The following is a 17,868-nucleotide window of genomic DNA, read 5'->3' on the forward strand; positions in this document are numbered from 1 at the left end:
AGATGACTCATATCATTTTCATGGCCTACATGCGTTTTCTGGAAATATGCATAGTATTCCTCTCGTTTTGATTTGACCAATTTTATTTTCGCATGACAATAAGCATTAATTTTTTTACTGCCCAGTAGCTTTATGTGTCGCTTTCCAGAACTCTGTGAATGAAAATGCCCTGAACGGTGACATGTAAAATATGTAACTGTACCAGTGGCATTTGGTTTTCAGATACATGTATTATAAATTTCGACTTTATTTTCTAAATCATCTTTCCATTCATGAAAACTTTCATAGGATTCAAATTTTAATTCTGATGTTTCAAGTTTTACATCATGAACTTGTAAAAAGTGTTCATTTATCAACTCATTTTCAAAATCCCCTTTACACAAAGGACATTTGTACTGTCTCTTAGTTGAAATGTGATCACCATTACAACTAGAGTTACATATTTTGAGTTTGGATGTTTCACATACTTTTAAATTTAGAGACTGCAATATGTGTTCATCCGTTGGATAGCATTTTATTACATGCCTTTTCAAATTAAATTTGGAAAAAAAGAATTTCCCACGTCCGCATGGAAACTTGTTTGATGTAATCATATCCGTAGAAATATCCGAATTAGTTTGATTATTTTCATCAGATTGAACATTTGGCTCTGAAAAGGGCCCTTTATTAAAGTGATCATTTGGTGAAAAGGACCGTTTTGTTTTAAAATGATCATAGATGTTTGATCAAATTAGCTTGTAAACACTCGACTACGAAAATTGCAATACGAGGATTTCCGTTCACTAGCTATTCTATCATTTGAGATCCCTCCCCATAACCGGAAATGACATACTGCGAGCGAAGAGAGTGTGGAACTCTGGGATAGATGAGAACCCAATATCTAGGCGCTTGTAATGTAGATGCGACGTCACATTTCATGCGAAGTAAAACGAAGTAAAGATATTCAAGTTGCTTTGGTGTCATTTCCTGAATGCTTTTCAGCGATTAAAATTTGGTGTATATTGCGTATTTGATGTGTTATATTAAGAGGTAATTCTTTTTAATTAAAAACATAGATTATAATGTATGTACTTTAGTTAGGTAGTTTCATTTTTTTAAGTTTATGTCGCCATTTTGAAAGGTGATGATTAGACGTAGAACGACCTTTCAGTCCGTTTATTACTGGTGTTCTAAACTCCAGAATTTCGATTCTTTTGTGTAAAGAATATTTGTCACTCATGTTTTAAGAATACTTATGAATTTATTAATTAATGTTGTGTAGGTTTCGCAACTTGTATGTAGTTTTTATGTAGTGATTATTTATGAAAGTCTTTCGGGTTTCGCCACAATGTAACACATTGAGATTTATATCAAGATTTAAACCGTTGAGTTAGTGTTTATGCACTTGAGGATCAAACATTTTAAGTAAACGCAAGATTTTGTAAAAGATTTAAGCGTATTCTGAAAAATGTATATTGGGAATTGTAATTCAACTTAAGTACAATTTAAGCAAATGAATTGGTTGCATGGGTGTTTTCGTGGTTTTCCCTATGTGTAATGCAGATAAAAGCCGTTTCCTTTAAAGATCCACCAGCGGCCGAATGGTAAAGTCGCTGAACACTGGTAGTTCGGTATGAGGTTTGAATCCCGCGAATAGGCTGGCTGCATGGGCGTTTTCATAGTTATCCCCATGTGTAACGTGTATACGAGCAAGTTTCCCTTTGAAAGACCTCCACGAAAGCATCTCTTCCCTTAGGCAGATAGCCCTCGAATGTTTTGCGATAATCAAATAAACTAAATCGTTTCACTTAAAAAAGCCCTTTACGAAGGTTTCTGTCTCCGTAGGCAGGTAAACTAAATACCCACATGCGTTTCTTTCAGCTAAGGATATTTTTATAATTTATCATAAAGTGTTTTATTCCAATTTAAGTAAGTTCTGTCTGATATGAAGCATTACATAATCATATCCCAATCCATTAATAAAAAATGAAGTTCCTTGTATTTAGAAATCAAAATGTCATGATATGTCATTTCATTTTACTTCCCGGAATGGTTAACGTCTAATAAATGCCTGTTATTCTGTGTTTGGTATCTGATGTGAATTTCATTCCATTTTGTCTTGTGATAATAGCATCATACAATTATAGCATTTTTTTCCTTTTTCAAATTATATTGCTGTGTACATCCATTGCAAAGAAAAGAATTTATTTTTCAGTATTTATGGAAAAGAATTTATTTTTCAGTATTTATGGAAAAGAATTTATTTTTCAGTATTTATGGAAAAGAATTTATTTTTCAGTATTTATGGAAAAGAATTTTTTGCAATATTGATGCACAGTATTTGGCATTAATGTACAGTGTCTCACAAAAGTGATGGGACACTTGTGCTTTACAAAAGGAAACTGTAATAAATTAAAAAAAATGTAAAATTTTTTTGTGGTTGTGTTTCTTACTTAAATTTAGTAACAATTATTACATAACATACATTTTCTCAAAATATTAAAATAATAATTTAATAAAAATACAGTTGTTTAGAACGGAGCAAAAAATGGCTCGCATAAGTGATGGGACACCATTAGATACTACTACGTACTACAATAAAAATATTTTTTGGGGTTTTTATTTTTACTCAAAAGCAATTAGCAATAATTTATAAAATCGTCTGCAGTCTTTCTCTCCAGTTTGTTTTGGAATTTTTGTGTTTTTTACCTCTGTGCAGCCATGAATGCTAAACGAAAAAAAACTTTGCCTGAAATTCGAAAATTAGTTATTAATTTGCATATTGAACGTGAAAAATCTATTAGAGAAACTGCTGAAACAGTTAACATGAGTCATTCAACAGTTTTCAATATCATTAAATGATATAAAAAGAATCATATGATTCAGGATAAAAGAAGACCTGGCCGACCATCAAAGCTATCCTATTGAATAAAGCGAATTATTGTTCAAAATATTAAAAAAAAATCGAAGAATGAGTGCTCCTAAAGTTGCTGCTGATTTAAAAGCATTATGTGGAGCAATTGTTAATCCTGAGACTATTAGAAAAGTAATTCGATCTGCTGGATATCACGGTAGAGCAGCCAGGAAAAAATTCTTAAGTGAAAAGAATAGAAAACTCAGACTGGCTTTAGCAAAATCCACCATAAATAAGAACTCTGATTACTGGAATGAAGTTATATTTGCTGATGAGAGTAAATTTAATATATTTGGTTCTGACGGTAGAATCTTGGTGTAGAGAAAATCCAGGAAAGAATTTCGCAAACAGAACTTGGTGCCAACAGTAAAACATGGTGGAGGAGGAGTTATGGTATGGGGGTGTATGTCGTTCGCTGGAGTTGGTAATCTTGTTTTTATTGACAGTTTAATGATCAGTACAAGTATATTGACATTTTATAAATCATAATTTGAAATCTTCAGCACGAAAATTGACCCTTCATAACGATTTAAAATTCTACCAGGACAATGACCCCAAGCACACTGCTTTGAACGTTAGACTCTAGATGCTGTATAACTGTCCTGAAATAATAAAAACACCACCGCAATCTCCAGACTTAAATTCCATAGAGAATATTTGGCAAGAATTGAAATCAAGAATTCGCAAACACAATTTCTTGAAAACAACAATTAAAATCGGTGCTTCAAGAAGAATGGGGTAAAATCACTCCAGAAATCACAAAAAAATTAGTCAAATCCATCCCAAGAAGATTAAGTCATGTTTTAAATGTAAAAGGAAATCCAACAAAAAATTAAAACCCTTTAAAAAGTAAAATTTTTAGATAAATTTTTGATGGAAAAGTAAGTGTCCCATCACTTATGTGAGCCATTTTTTGCTCCTGTCTATACAATTGTATTTTTATTAAATTAATATTTTGAGAAAATGTATGCTATGTAATATTTGTTACTAAATTAAGTATGAAACACACCCACGAAATATTTTTACATGTTTTTAAAATTTATTTTAAATAAACTGTAGAGTTTCCTTTTGTCAAGCACAAGTGTCCCATCACTTTTGTGAGACACTGTATATGTGCTAATAGTACTACAGTGACATTACAAATCTTAGCATTTACATAATTTTTCAGGGGAAAATTTTTTCTAAAATATTTTGCCTAATTGAATACCGGATACTGAAACATTTATTGTATATATAAACTGTGTAAGATAAAAATAATTTTAAAAAATATAATTCAAATTATGCATCTCAAGATGCAGTAAAATGGTGGCAATAAAAAAATTAATTAAATTCAGAGCAGATTCAATTATACACTCGAGTTAATGATAATGAAAAATTAAAAAGCACAAATAATGCCCAAAAAAAAAAAAAAAAAAAAAAAAAACCCATAAAAACGATCAAATATAAAAAAATAAAAGATTTACAATTCCCATCATATTGTCTTCAGGGTGTTGGTATGCTCAAATATATAAAAAAGAAAGTCAGTTGATGCATAATTAATAATACAGTACAGTCAAAAGTCTTTAATCCGGACTCGTCATGACTTCGGCGATTCCGGATTATAGATCATCAGTTTAAATATGGTAAGATGGCATGCAGAAATTATAATTAAAAATATGAAACCGTAAATTATGAATTATTTGTTTACTTTATTAAACATTTTTTTCAATGCGCGCATGCATAAAGCATACATTAAGCGTAGTCGAAATTAGAAAATTGCAACCAGAAAACTATTTGATGTGTATTTGGGATATTTATAATGACGAGGAATTTGATTTAAATCTTATCAAAGACTGAGTACATCGAGATGAAAGATGTTCCTTACATTGAGATTATCCTTACATTTAGTAAGGAATTATAAGCCGAATAAAATAAAACATCTGCCCTGAAGATAAGGATAGTGCTGACAGATCAACTTCCAGTATTTAATGTATTTGTGTTTAATGTGTATTAATATAAAGAATATCACATTAATAGAAATAAATTAAACAGGCAAAATACTGAAAATCATAACTATACACACAGAAATAAATACTATAAACATAAAAATTTTTTACAAATAATAATAATAATAAAAAAAAAAAAAACAAGAATTACATGTAAGTAATTAAATTTCAATTTAAAAATTCTGCTGTGTGAAATAATTCAAAACGAGGATCAACACACAGTCCTACATTGCATATTTCACGCTCAAAATATGTTGTTTGCTTTCGCTTTTCCTTTATTTTAGTGTACACAACGCATCTTCTCTTACCTTTATTACCTTTTCTGTCAAAGTAAATTTTCGGAAGCTGTCTTCCAGTTAGACAGAAAGGTGGAGTATCCAGTGATTTTGGACAAGTTTTTAAGTAAGGTCTCTTAGCCACGGCTAACGGAATGAAACGGAATGTAACTGCAACACATGTCCCAAAACTTCTTCTTCAAAAGACACTCTGAAATATTTCATCCTCAAACACTGGGTGACATCAGGTTTATATTAGAAAACTTCCTGTTTTTTCTAAATCAAAAACAGCGTCCACAATGACCGGAAAGTGATCAAGGAAAGACCTCTACTAGCGGGATATCCATTACTTATCACATCAATATATACATTATATGTAAAGTAAATATGTTATATACCAAAATGTAATGCCAGTGTCATTATATGTAATGACCTATTACATCGAGTAAGGGAAAAAAAACCCTTTTCCTGAGAAATGCAAGTAATAAACATTACGCGTCGAGAAAGCTAATAGTCTTTCCCCTTCTGTAATAATATTGTAATGTTACTTTTTAATTAACCAGGAAAGCTTTTGTTAAGTTTCACAATGAATAGGGGAAAAAAAGTAAATCCCAATGAAATAAACAAAAACGCATGTTACCCTTAATTCACAGGTTCACTTATAAAGAGCCATGATTTCCTGTTTGTTTAATTCAATAAATCTCGCAAAACCAGAAGCACAAAACAGAAACTAATGCCAGTACAGGAAGGTCAAATGCTGTATGAATCAATCCATGGGAAAACAATCGCCACTTAGCTCCATTTACGGGCTTTTAAAAGTTCAAATAAATCCTTCCGTTTTAATGTCACGTATACGTGATGCGTAGGCTGGTAGGAGCAGAATCATTGCGTCGCGTATACAGGATGCTGGGCTGGTAGAAATGGAATCGGTGCATCGCGTATACGTAAACCTGTCCTGATTGGGTTCAATAGCAGCAAGATTATCAAGAAATTACCAGTGCGTTTCACAGATAGTCACCAAATGGCTGGCAATCTTAACTGTGGTCACTTGCAGTGTTTCTTCCTTAATAACAGATTCTGCTATTCTATGGCTATTTTCACATTTTTGAATGTGAGGTAAAGTGTTTCTTTCTTGAAAGAAAAATATAGTATATTTCTTGTTGTCTAATAACTAAAAAATCATTAACTTCTTTGGGAAAATGAAAATGGACTAGCAGTACAAAGATATCACATGCTATGTTTGAGCTCTTCTTTTGTTGGGTGGACTGTTAATTGATCACGGTTAGAACTATGACTGTTTTGCAACCAGCTCTGACATATGTTAGCAGTTTATTGGCAATTTTACTGCTACTTAAAGAAATATAATTTCTTTGCTTCTGACAGAAAAGGGACCTGTGCCTGTTTACCCTCGAAATTGATAGTCTTGACTAAAATTTGCGCCAAGCACAAGGTTGTTGCTTTGCCTTATTTTATGAAAGTATAGTTCATTTTGATGATTAATGAAGCAGTATAAATAAATATATGTTAGTGTTCTCATATCTTATAAAAGTGTAGTACACAGCAAAGGCCAAGAGCTGGATGTTGGGAGTTCAGCAATTCCAAATTTTAGATTATCAATTTAACCCTTTGAAGGGCAGTATATAAAAAAAATTTAAATTGTGGTAAAATTTTGCATGACTTATGGACCCTAAAAACACAAAATTGAGACTTCAAAATAATCTAGAGTGAAATCCTGAATTTTGAGAGCTGAGTTTAAAATTAATTTTGCGTACTTTTGATATGCTTTTGTAGATATGTGTGCTTGAATATAGTTATGCAAGTCTGAAGACAAAAACATTTAAAATTTTAAAAATAAAATTTATGTTTTTATGTACTTGATGATGCAACACAGCTGAACATATTTATGTAAAATATGGGAAAAAAGCTTTTGAACTTGATTTAAATTCAATATTATTTTATGAAAAAATTTAGCTAATCTAACACTGCATGCGTAAACCGTACCATGTTGCAACTGAACTAGTATAATGTTACAAGGAGGTGTAAATCAGATGAAAAATAAAGAAAAATTGAAAAATGCAAAACTACAACTCAACTGAGAAAGTATGTTGCATTTTTGAAGTTATTAAATTTTATGCTTTAGATAATATATAAAAAAGACCATGCTTTATGCTATGATACCAAGAAACGCCTCCCTCCATACACACACTTCAGATTATTGAGGACTGTAAGGGCCCCTTTTTTAATTTTTGTAAATATAGGTTGTAATTTATCTTTTTGTTCAGGAAGAAATGCCGTTGAATGATTTTATTATTTGATAGCAACTCAAAGCTCCTATTTCGATTTTTCAACCCCTTTGGCCTCCTAGGGGCCCCTTTTCAATTTTTGGATAAATTTTGGTTTGCATGTAAAATGAGCCCTTAAAAATATTTTCCCTCTTTTCACCAACTGTGAAACTTTATTTTGAAAAATTTTGTTGAAAGTTTGTGAAAGTTTATTTTGGAAAAAACCTATTTGTATTCTAACCCACAGGGAAGGTTTCTCTTGTGTTCCCTAGTTTATGCTTTCAAATCAGCAGTTTTACCATTACACTAAGAGACAGACCTAAAGTGCATTTCCATTTCCCACATTTTTAAGTGAGCTTTCCCTTTGTGTGATAAGATCTCGCAAAGGGAAGAAGACATGACCTTTGTCTGACAAATTACTTGTCAATCACCTCTTTTCATTTTCGCTGCATTTGAGGATTTTAGAAAACAAGAAGCAATGGTTGTATTTCAGGGCTAATAATTCACATTTAATCCCTACAATTGTGTAAAGTTTTGATGCCAGACGACATTTCAGAAATTGATGAGTCTTTCTCCTGGGAAAGGGTGAAGTTAAAAATTTTAGCTAAATATAGATGAATGAAACTGGAGTGGAGTAAACAAAGAATAGAAAGAAACTTGTATTCAGTCCGAGCACAAGGTCAGTAAACTTCCCATCCCCTATTGAACATAATATATGAACCCTAAACAACTTGTAAATTAATCATAAAAAATTATTACATCGTAAGAAGAGAAGACTGATGCTGCCATCTATTGGCGTGGTACCCTCTGTATGGACACTGGTATATATTATATGACAGTTTTAAAATCGTATAAATAATCTGTTAATTATCACTTCTGACCGAAATATAGTAAATGTATAAGATTAAGCATGTGTACGTTGGATATATGCAGATTTTGAATTTTTTCTCTCCTTCTAATAGAATTTATGAATCTTCAAACATACCTTGGAACGACATATATTAATTTCATAACTGCAAAATATTGAGCATTCATAGGGTAGTACTGCCATTTAGAATCAAAAGGAAACATACACACAAATACAGCTTTTAGTGTAGAAAAGTTAGCATTTTTAGGAGGTTAAAAAACATGAAAAACCGCTATATTTTATATTCCAGTGCCTTTACAGGGTTAAGTATAGTAAGATGACATATAGACATGTCAACATTGAGGCTTCACTTATTGTTTAAGTCCAATAGAAATATAACCCTCTTCAGAACCACCCAAAGGTTAAAAGTGTGATCCTGGCTGACATCAATATATCAATGGATTGTTATTGTCTGTGATGGGACTCCCTGGCCATTAGGTGTTTGAAAGTGACATGCAGAAATATAGTTTGTTAAAAAAAAAAAACTGAAGGGTTTCAGATTTTAAATTACATGCAAAGGGGCATTTTTTCAACATATTGTGTGTTGCCTTTATTTATTAAATATCATGTTCTTCGCACTTAAACCATAAAATTCAGCTTAAGAGCAGTATCGCAAAATAATTTTAAATTGAGCATATCTTTAGAATTTAAAATACACAGTCTTGCGCACTGGAGATAAAAATGTTTTTTCTGTACATTGCTCGCTTTGAAATCCTTGAGTTTAGTAAACAAAAATTTGTTTTACAAAATATGAAATCGATAATAAAACAAATTTGAGTTTCCAGATGCCCATATTTACAGTAAGATTATGTCATTCAAAATTTTATGGCTGTAGGTACCATTGTTTTATCACAGTGTGAGAAACATACATACATTTATGCAGATTCTTCATTATTTAAATTTCTTTATACAGTACAAAGTCTGTAATCCAGACTCGGCGGGACTTCGGCGATTCCAGATTATAGGTCATCATCGCCGCGGCGCACAATGAATTGGAAGTTGATCTGTCAGCACTATCCTTATCTTCAGGGCAGATGTTTTTATTTTATTTGGCTTATAATTCCTTACTAAATGCAGTATTTCATCTCGATGTACTCCATCTTTGATATGATTTAAATTAAATTCCTTGTCATTATAATTTGCTTCCGATAGTGAAGAAAGTGACACAGAGGTTATTGAAAACGAAAAAATTTCTATTGACAAATTAGTCAGTATTCTCAACACAACAATTATAGGACTTGAACAGCGGAACTTTCTAACTAAACAAGAAATTATGTCTGTTTAATAGAATTAAAGAGAAAGTATTATTACATGAAACGAAGCAACTTAAACAACCTTAACTTGAAAGAAATGTTTAATAAAGTAAACAAATAAATATTAAGCTTTTTCTTTTTGCAAATTTTGATACCCTTTAGATCATAATTGTTCTTTATTTCATAAATTACGGTTTCATATTTTTAATTTTGTAATTTCTGCATGCCACCTTACCAGATTTAAACTGGACTGTATCACATTAATAGAAATAAATTAAACAGGCAAAATACTGAAAAATCATAACTATACACACAGAAATAAATACTATAAACATAAAAAATTTTTACAAATAAAAAAAAAAAAACTAAACAAGAATTACCTGTAAGTAATTGAATTTCAATTTAAAAATTCTGCTGTGTGAAATAATTCAAAAGGAGGATCAACTGACAGTCCTACATTGCATATTTCGCGCTCAAAGTATGTTGTTTGCTTTCGCTTTTCCTTTATTTTAGTGTAGACAACACATCTTCTCTTACCTTTTTCGTCAAAGTAAATTTTCGGAAGCTGTCTTCCAGTTAGACGGAAAGGTGGAGTTTCCAGTGATTTTGGAGTCTCCCTCCACCCCCAAGCAGCATGAAATTGATAAACAGATTTCGGAATGGTTAGAGAAACAAAGTATATGCCTTTATCCATTTTTTGCAGCAATTCCACTTTTTATTTGATGGACATCAAAACATACTTTCGCTTTGTAGATCCTTTGGGAGCTCCAGCATTGGAAATTCTATTTGACATAATCGAAAGTTCAAGCTTACTTTTATAAAATTAAAACTGCTGTAACAGTCTGCAAAAAATAATAAGTCAGATCCAATTCAAAGATTAAGGAACAACGCAATCTGCAACATAATAGATAATTAGATAATTTTAGCTTATACCGTCCATTATACATTAAACGCGCATGCGCATGCGTAAACGTATTAGTTTTTTGGTTTGTGTCAGGTCAGGTTATTAGATCATTCCAGCTGTTGGACATTCAGATTTTGGATTTTTTACTGTAAGAGTTCCACGATAGATTTTTGTTTTATTAGATTTTTAGATATCCAATAAAACAGCTTAGTTGTTTAATTATATCTGGTGTAAGAAAAGATTTGTTACTAAAATCTTGCTAAATTTTGTGTATTAGATATGGAGCTTTTTGAATTTAACATATAATGAACATTTTAATGAAACATTTTCATTAATGATTTTTTTCCTTTGACAGTGGGGCATGTATAAAATTAAATTTCATGCTTTTAAAAACTTCAGTGCTAAAAATTTATCATAAAATTTTGTTTTAATAATTGGAAAATGACTTTTTTTTAGTTCAATATTATAGAAAATAAGCACATTAACTACCTTTCTCAATACAGGGATGTATACTTTTATTTTTAATGTTAATTTATTTTTAATATCTTGGTCTGTAGAAATGGTAATAATTTTTTATATGTTTTGTTAAAGGGTTCACTGAATATCAGTTGTTTTAAAAGAATGGCTCAATGGTAAGTTGTAGAATATGTACTTTTTCTTTTTATTAAAACCTTAAACATGTAACATGTTTAATTTTAGATAATGCATAATGTTAACTAGCGAAATAATCCATATAATATGCAGCATGTGACATAGCTTACATGTTTCCTAACTACTGTATATACTTAGGTACACTGATACTTTCCATTAACGAGAGAGCAGTCATTACCAAACAAAAGTATTGACACAAAATGCAGCCTGAAATAGTAATGGCAACTTTAATGATACATTCTTTTCATTTATTGCAGCACTATTTTAGTTCTGAAACATAACTTCATCTTATGGTTATCTGAACAATCTTTCACTCTGTGTAATCCTCCCCTTTTATTTAAGAATTTAATGGCAAATTCTTAATTATTTCACAGTTGCTAAATCATAAAATCCATTTTGGTTTCTTAATAAAAAATCATTAGTGACACTCAAAATATCACAAGAAAATGTCTACGTTGAAAATTCATTGAGTTGCTGTGTTTATCTCAATTTAGGATAAAAGATTATCATTATCATGGTTGTTTTGTTATATTTATATACAAATATTTTTGTTTGCTACGCTAATGGGGGATTTGAATCGTACATTGATTTGGGATAAACATGCAAAATAAGCAGAACGTCAAGCAAAAAAGGAGGAGAAAACTTTCAATACTTCGACTATTTTTTTGGATTGTGAGGGGATAAATAATGTATGCACTCAGTACTTATTGAACTCTTATTATTTTTTAAAAAATTGTGTGATTCTCACACTTCATCAAATTCTCCTTTTCCCTTTCATTTCTTGATTTCCTGCTGCAACTTTTGAGAGATCTAATTTTTGCCTTAGCAGTTATTTTAAATTTTGTAAATGATTTCACTCAGCTTGCCATCATGTGCTCTTATATGTAGTGCGAGGTTGTTACATATGGTTCTTCATATTTTGAAGACTTATGATTATCAGGCTTGTGTGTATTCTTGATATTCTTAAAGTTAATGTCTTAAATTTTTAAATTCTCACCTTCATATTTACTTACGACGTGTCATATAATAGATATGGGTTTCATTGTGGGGGAGATGACCATCAAGGTTTCTGGATGTCATATCTGGTAATTTTTTTCACTTTGGGAATGTTGATGCTCTCATCTCCTGTCAGTAATGTTAGATGAGCTGGAAGCCTACATTATAGTTGCTTTGGTTATGATTACTGAGAAAATGCTAAACATATGCGAGTAGAATGGGAGCATAATTTGAACATATGTTGTGTAATGACAGGAACACATTTCAGACATAGTGTAATAACTAAAACTTTTGCAGTACTTTACAAAATGTACCTTATTGAGACTTAATAAATCATTTGTAATAATTGTGTATTTTTTCACTAAATGTATTCAACGTTCTTTTATGTTACATACTAATGTCATCAGTAGTAGTTAGTATATTCCTTTAGAATTTTGTGAAATATGAGAACCTTTTCTACAGCTTCCTTGATATCAGGTATTTTCATCCTTAGCATTTAGGTTATATCATTAAAAAAAAAAAATTATTTTGTGCAGTTAACTCTATATTGTGGTTGCTTTTTATAATCTTATGAATGTAATAGATTTTTTTGATTTTCTGAACCCTTGTTCAAAAGTCGACAACTCATTGAAGACTAATTTTCACTAAGCTAATTACACCATTGTAAGAATTCCATAGAAGAGCAATGAATCATTTAAAATTAGGACAGCAAGAAGCTTCAGAGTGAAACCCTTATCATTTTCAGGAAACCTTGTGTATTTTTTTTTTTTTTTTTTTTCCTCTGCTGTTCTTATGTACACAGCAACCTCCTCTCTCCTTCCCAAATAGACATTAAAACATCAGAAAATAACCTAACTTGGCACTGTGCTCACACAGTTGTCATCATCAGAGAATTGCACAAATTTTGATCTATAAAATTGATCATCTAAGAAGTACTTCATGTAATGTGAATTTTGCGACCTTTTTATAATAAATTTTATTTAACAATACATATTTGTAAAAGTATAGCAAGTTGGAGTAAGTAAATAATTTTGGTGCTTACTTTATTATCACGTCAACTGTGAAGATTGGCGAAGATCACACCAAAACTGTTTTAATGGTTTTGTAGCTTGCTTCAGTTTAGTCTTGACAAATTTCTGTTGACAGTTTTAATTGTTTTTTCTTAGTTATTTATTTACGATTTTTGAGTGCATATTGAAGTGCTTAGAATTTTTTTTCCTCCTTGAAGAGATATTTCATTTAACCGAATTTCGTTCTTGTAGTTGTATGTGTGTGTTGGGAGAATTCTTTAGTTTTGATTTCTTGGCTCCCCAGTTCATGTTTTGGGTATTTTTCAGCTGGTCTGAACTTTCATTTCCTGTTTTCAAGTTATCTAATTCCCCCCCTTTTTTTTCTAGTTGCACTCTAGATTCTTTCAGCTTAGTTTTTTGAGTGCATATTGAAGTGCTTAGAAATTTTTTTCCTCCTTGAAGAGATATTTCATTTAACCGAATTTCGTTCTTGTAGTTGTATGTGTGTGTTGGGAGAATTCTTTAGTTTTGATTTCTTGGCTCCCCAGTTCATGTTTTGGGTATTTTTCAGCTGGTCTGAACTTTCATTTCCTGTTTTCAAGTTATCTAATTCCCCCCTCTTTTTTTCTAGTTGCACTCTAGATTCTTTCAGCTTAGTTTTTGGTCAAGTTGTTAAATTCTGTTTCTGGAGTTCTTTGCATGCTGCAACTTCTGTTTCGGCTTTATGTTTAATTTATAAACTTTTCATGTTATTGTGGGTTACTTAGGCTCATATGACGCAGGCATTCGTTTCACACGAACAACTGTCACGGAGAATTTTTCTGCCTGGTATACTATTGAAAGAAGTATGATTTTTTCCTTTCTTTTGAAAAAAATTGCAAGTTGTTCATTTTCAACCAATCAGCTATCAGCTTGTTTTTAATGGGGAGCCAGTTTTCCCTATGTTAACCCCAAAGCGATCTATTGTGATTGGCTGTTGTGACGATGCAGAAAAATTGTTCCAAACAGTTGCTCTTAGGGCCCACCAGTGGCCGAGCGGTAAACACTGGCGCTGAACACTGGTACTTCGGTCCGGTGTTCGAATCCCGGCAAACGGTCTGGCTGCGTGGGCGTTTTCGTGGTTTTCCCCATGTGTAACTTGAATACGAGCCAGTTTCCCTTAAAAAGACCTCCACGCGGCATCCCTCCCTTTCCATGTAGTGCCTAAGGGCGGATCACATAATAAGTAAAACAAATTTGCTCTTCCGAAGCAAACGGATGTGTGATAGCAGCCTTATGAAGCTAAAGCATTTATTACATGCTCACTAGTGTTATTTTTTTATGATTATGTGCATTGTATTATTAAGTTAGTGCATAAAGGTTACAGTGACTCTTGACTCTTGCTGTTTATTTTTTTGGCTATAATTTGAGTTGTATTTAAGTTTTTTGAATGTATTTTTTAAAAATGTAATGATTATTCTTTAGGTAAATTTGAAATTATTATCTATTGCTGATCTCTGTGACAACTAGTACGGTACAAAGTCCGTAATCCGGTCTTGTCGGGACTTCGGCGATTCCGGATTAGGGTTTTCTCCAAATTATAGATCATTATTTTAAATCTTGTAGTTTTGGCATGCAGAAATTATATAATTAAAAATATGAAACCGTAATTTATGAAATAAAGAGCAATTGTGATCTAAAGGGTGTCAAAATTTACAAAAAAAAACTTAATATATATTTGTTTACTTTATTAAATATTTCAATGTAAGTTGTTTAAGTTGCTTTGTTTTTTGTGCTAATACTTTCTCTTTAATTCTATAAACATACATAATTTCTTGTTCACTTACAAAGTTCCACCTTTCGGAAGGGGTATTTTGTGGATTTAGAACCATACTACAGATTTCGCCGTCCATTGATTAATGATTTGGGGCATTGTCGTCGCAATGAAAAATTTCTGTTATATCATCTTCATTTATTACCACTTCTCCACATTTCTTTACAAAGTCCAATAACTAGAAAATTTCATCTTTAGTTTACGATGTCCGAAAACCTTCAAATACGCACTATCATCTTCATCGTCCTCACAATGAAATATGGCAGTTGGCCATAAATTATGCCAAGCATTTTTTAATGTATCTGGAGACACATCCTCCCAACACGCATGTGCATGCTTTAAACACGCATTAATGCACATGCGTAAACATACCAAAAGAAACATTTTGTGTATTTGAGGTCCGGATTATAGATCATTCCAGGTAATGGACGTCCGGATTATGGACTTTGTACTGTATTAGTAAAATACTAATATGGTATGTAATTTAGTTAGTCTCAAATTTTAATTGTGCGAATTTATTTAATTGCTGTTTAGGCTTTTTATTTAACTGAAGTTGTTTGTGACTATTGTAGTGGATATTTATTTTTGGCAGTTAAAAGCTTTTCATAGTTAGATTTTCTCACGAAGAAGCAGGCCCATTTGGATAGAAGCTGGGCTCGAATTATTTGGTCAGTTCTTCCCAAACAGATTCATTTGGCTGGTTGTGAATAGCATTTACAATGAGAAAAAGCTGTTAAAGTATCGTTGTTGCAGGAGGCTTTGTTTATTGCGTGAAAAAGGGGATTCCCAGAAATTAGTGAGGATCAAATTTCTATTTCTTGCGCATTTGGCTGACTCAGTGTCCAGGTGTCAAGATGACAGTCTTTGTAGCAGCAGTTGTGTTGTTGTTCATCTGGGGGGGATGAAAATAGTAAAAAGAAAAATGAGAAAATACATCCAGTTGGTCAGGCTTAATTTTATGTTTATCTTTCAGCCTGTAGAATTTCGGTAGTCGGAGAGACCCAAGTTTTCTTATAGATTTGTGTGGGAGTTAAAAGTCAGTTTTAAGTTTAATCTAAATTTACAAGGGGTGACAAAAAGGATCTGGGTCCAGCTTGTCTTGCTGCAGGGCTTGCCTGTATTAAGTGGGCTAGAGCCTGCATTTTTCTTCCTGACTAGACATTGGCAGGAATGAAGAATTGTCTACCGAATGTTCAGAAGTGGATTGTCTTCCAAGGTCAAGATGCTGGGGACCGGAGGTTCTGTGTAAAAGCTCATCGAACGATTGTTAGCAAAGGAAAACATGCTGGATTGAATGTGAATTGAATACAAAGTTGTGGTTTTTGAAAGTGCAATGTAGTGCAGGATGATTATCACAGACTGTTTTCACCATATCTGCATCGTAAACATTTCAGATCTTGAAGCTGACGTGAGCGCAAATGGAACTCAGCCATTAAATATCCTTGATCAGTTTTGGGCCGCAATGCATGCTTTTGGATTTATGTTGAGATTCCTGAGACAGTCAACTGAAATAAGTGCAGGAAAATCTACTGAACTATGAAATCTTGCTAATATTCTGGTGACCATTACAATTTTCCATAAGAGATGTTACTTTCTTTTAACTTTAAAATATATTAAATTTTTATTATGTTTATTTTTATAGGCAATTTCCTATGCCTGTTGTAAATAATAAGCTGCCAGTGCCAATGCAGATACCTGAAGAATGGCAAAAAGCAAATGAAGCTCTGCAAGCTGTACATCAGCCAAAATCTGAAACTTCAGATACTTCTGCAATGAGACAAGAACAGTCTGGAGCTGTAAACAACTATCCAAGAGCCTTTGGATGGCCACAACAAGGCATTTATGCTGCATATCCTGGGTAGTGTATGATTAGGATATTAGAAATAATGTACAATGGTGAAACTTATAATTTAAATGTATCTGTAATGAACAATCCATTATCATTATGTTATATTACTATTTAAGTTAAGATCAATTTGATTTATTATTCATATTGGTCTTGCAGATTGAAAAAAAAAAAAAAAAAAGCTGTGCTGAACATATTTTCGGGGAAGAACATTGGCTTTCATGTTTTCCTTCAATAGGTTGTGCAAATATGTTATAGTCATTTAGAAATTTTAGTTTGAAATGAATTGACTTACTTCATCATCAGATAAATAGTTGTCAAATAATTATTATAAACCAGTGTGATGGAAAATGTATATAAATTGACAGTAATGCATTTGTATCTTTGTATATTACCATTTATAACATAAAATACTCTATATGAATGCAGTATTCTTATACAGTATTACTGTAGTAATTAATTGAATTTCAGAGTGCTGTATTTTCAAAATTATTACACATCTAATAATAAGTGATACCTGAAAAAAGCTAGAAGTTGGCCAAGTTTTCTTTATGGACTTCAATTGCTCAGTTGATGTTTCATTGGTCACAAAATTACATAGTATGAGGCAAGTTCTGAGGCCCAGTCTGTACTTTTTATAGCTTTCGCCTGGAAGTAGTACAGTGTTAGATCAGGAAATCTGAGAACCATGTAGAGAAGTAAATTGTTGTCACCAGTACATTCAATCCTCATATTTAATTACTGACAAAGATTATGTTTCAAGCAAGGAGCTTTCCATCTTGAAGTTGTTTTTCATTTGTGGAAACACCCACTGCCCATCCATGTAACAGCTGTATCTATTATGATCCATTTTATTTTGCTCATGGCATTATTCAGCAAATATTTCACTTTTAGCGAAATCTATTCGAGCTGCATACACTGTCATTGTGACAATTAACCTTTCCTGACAAATAATTCATTGCTTCATCATTGAATGTTACATTGGTGGGGAAATTTTTGTCTTCTAATGCAAGTTACTGACATGGTGTCTGTTTTTTAACCTACTGAATGATG

The 17,868-nt window shown here is 32.0% G+C and overlaps 1 protein-coding gene across 2 annotated transcripts in view; it reads left to right on the forward strand.

The window, feature by feature from the left end:
• Window positions 1-874: 874 nt before the first annotated feature.
• LOC118191151 (leukocyte receptor cluster member 8 homolog) overlaps window positions 875-17,868 on the forward strand; it is an 84,040-nt gene continuing 67,046 nt past the window's right edge. For both annotated transcript variants that reach the window (XM_085814020.1, XM_085814021.1), the window contains exons 1-3: window positions 875-1,029; window positions 11,091-11,131; window positions 16,612-16,827. In XM_085814020.1, coding sequence (XP_085670146.1) covers window positions 11,121-11,131; window positions 16,612-16,827 — 227 coding nt within the window. In that variant the 5' untranslated portion in view covers window positions 875-1,029; window positions 11,091-11,120. The remainder of the gene's footprint in view (window positions 1,030-11,090; window positions 11,132-16,611; window positions 16,828-17,868) is intronic.

This window comes from Stegodyphus dumicola, chromosome 3 (assembly GCF_044657685.1).
Source record: "Stegodyphus dumicola isolate Sdum_Otavi_A_Nest chromosome 3, ASM4465768v1".
In the NCBI taxonomy this organism is placed as follows: domain Eukaryota; kingdom Metazoa; phylum Arthropoda; class Arachnida; order Araneae; family Eresidae; genus Stegodyphus; species Stegodyphus dumicola.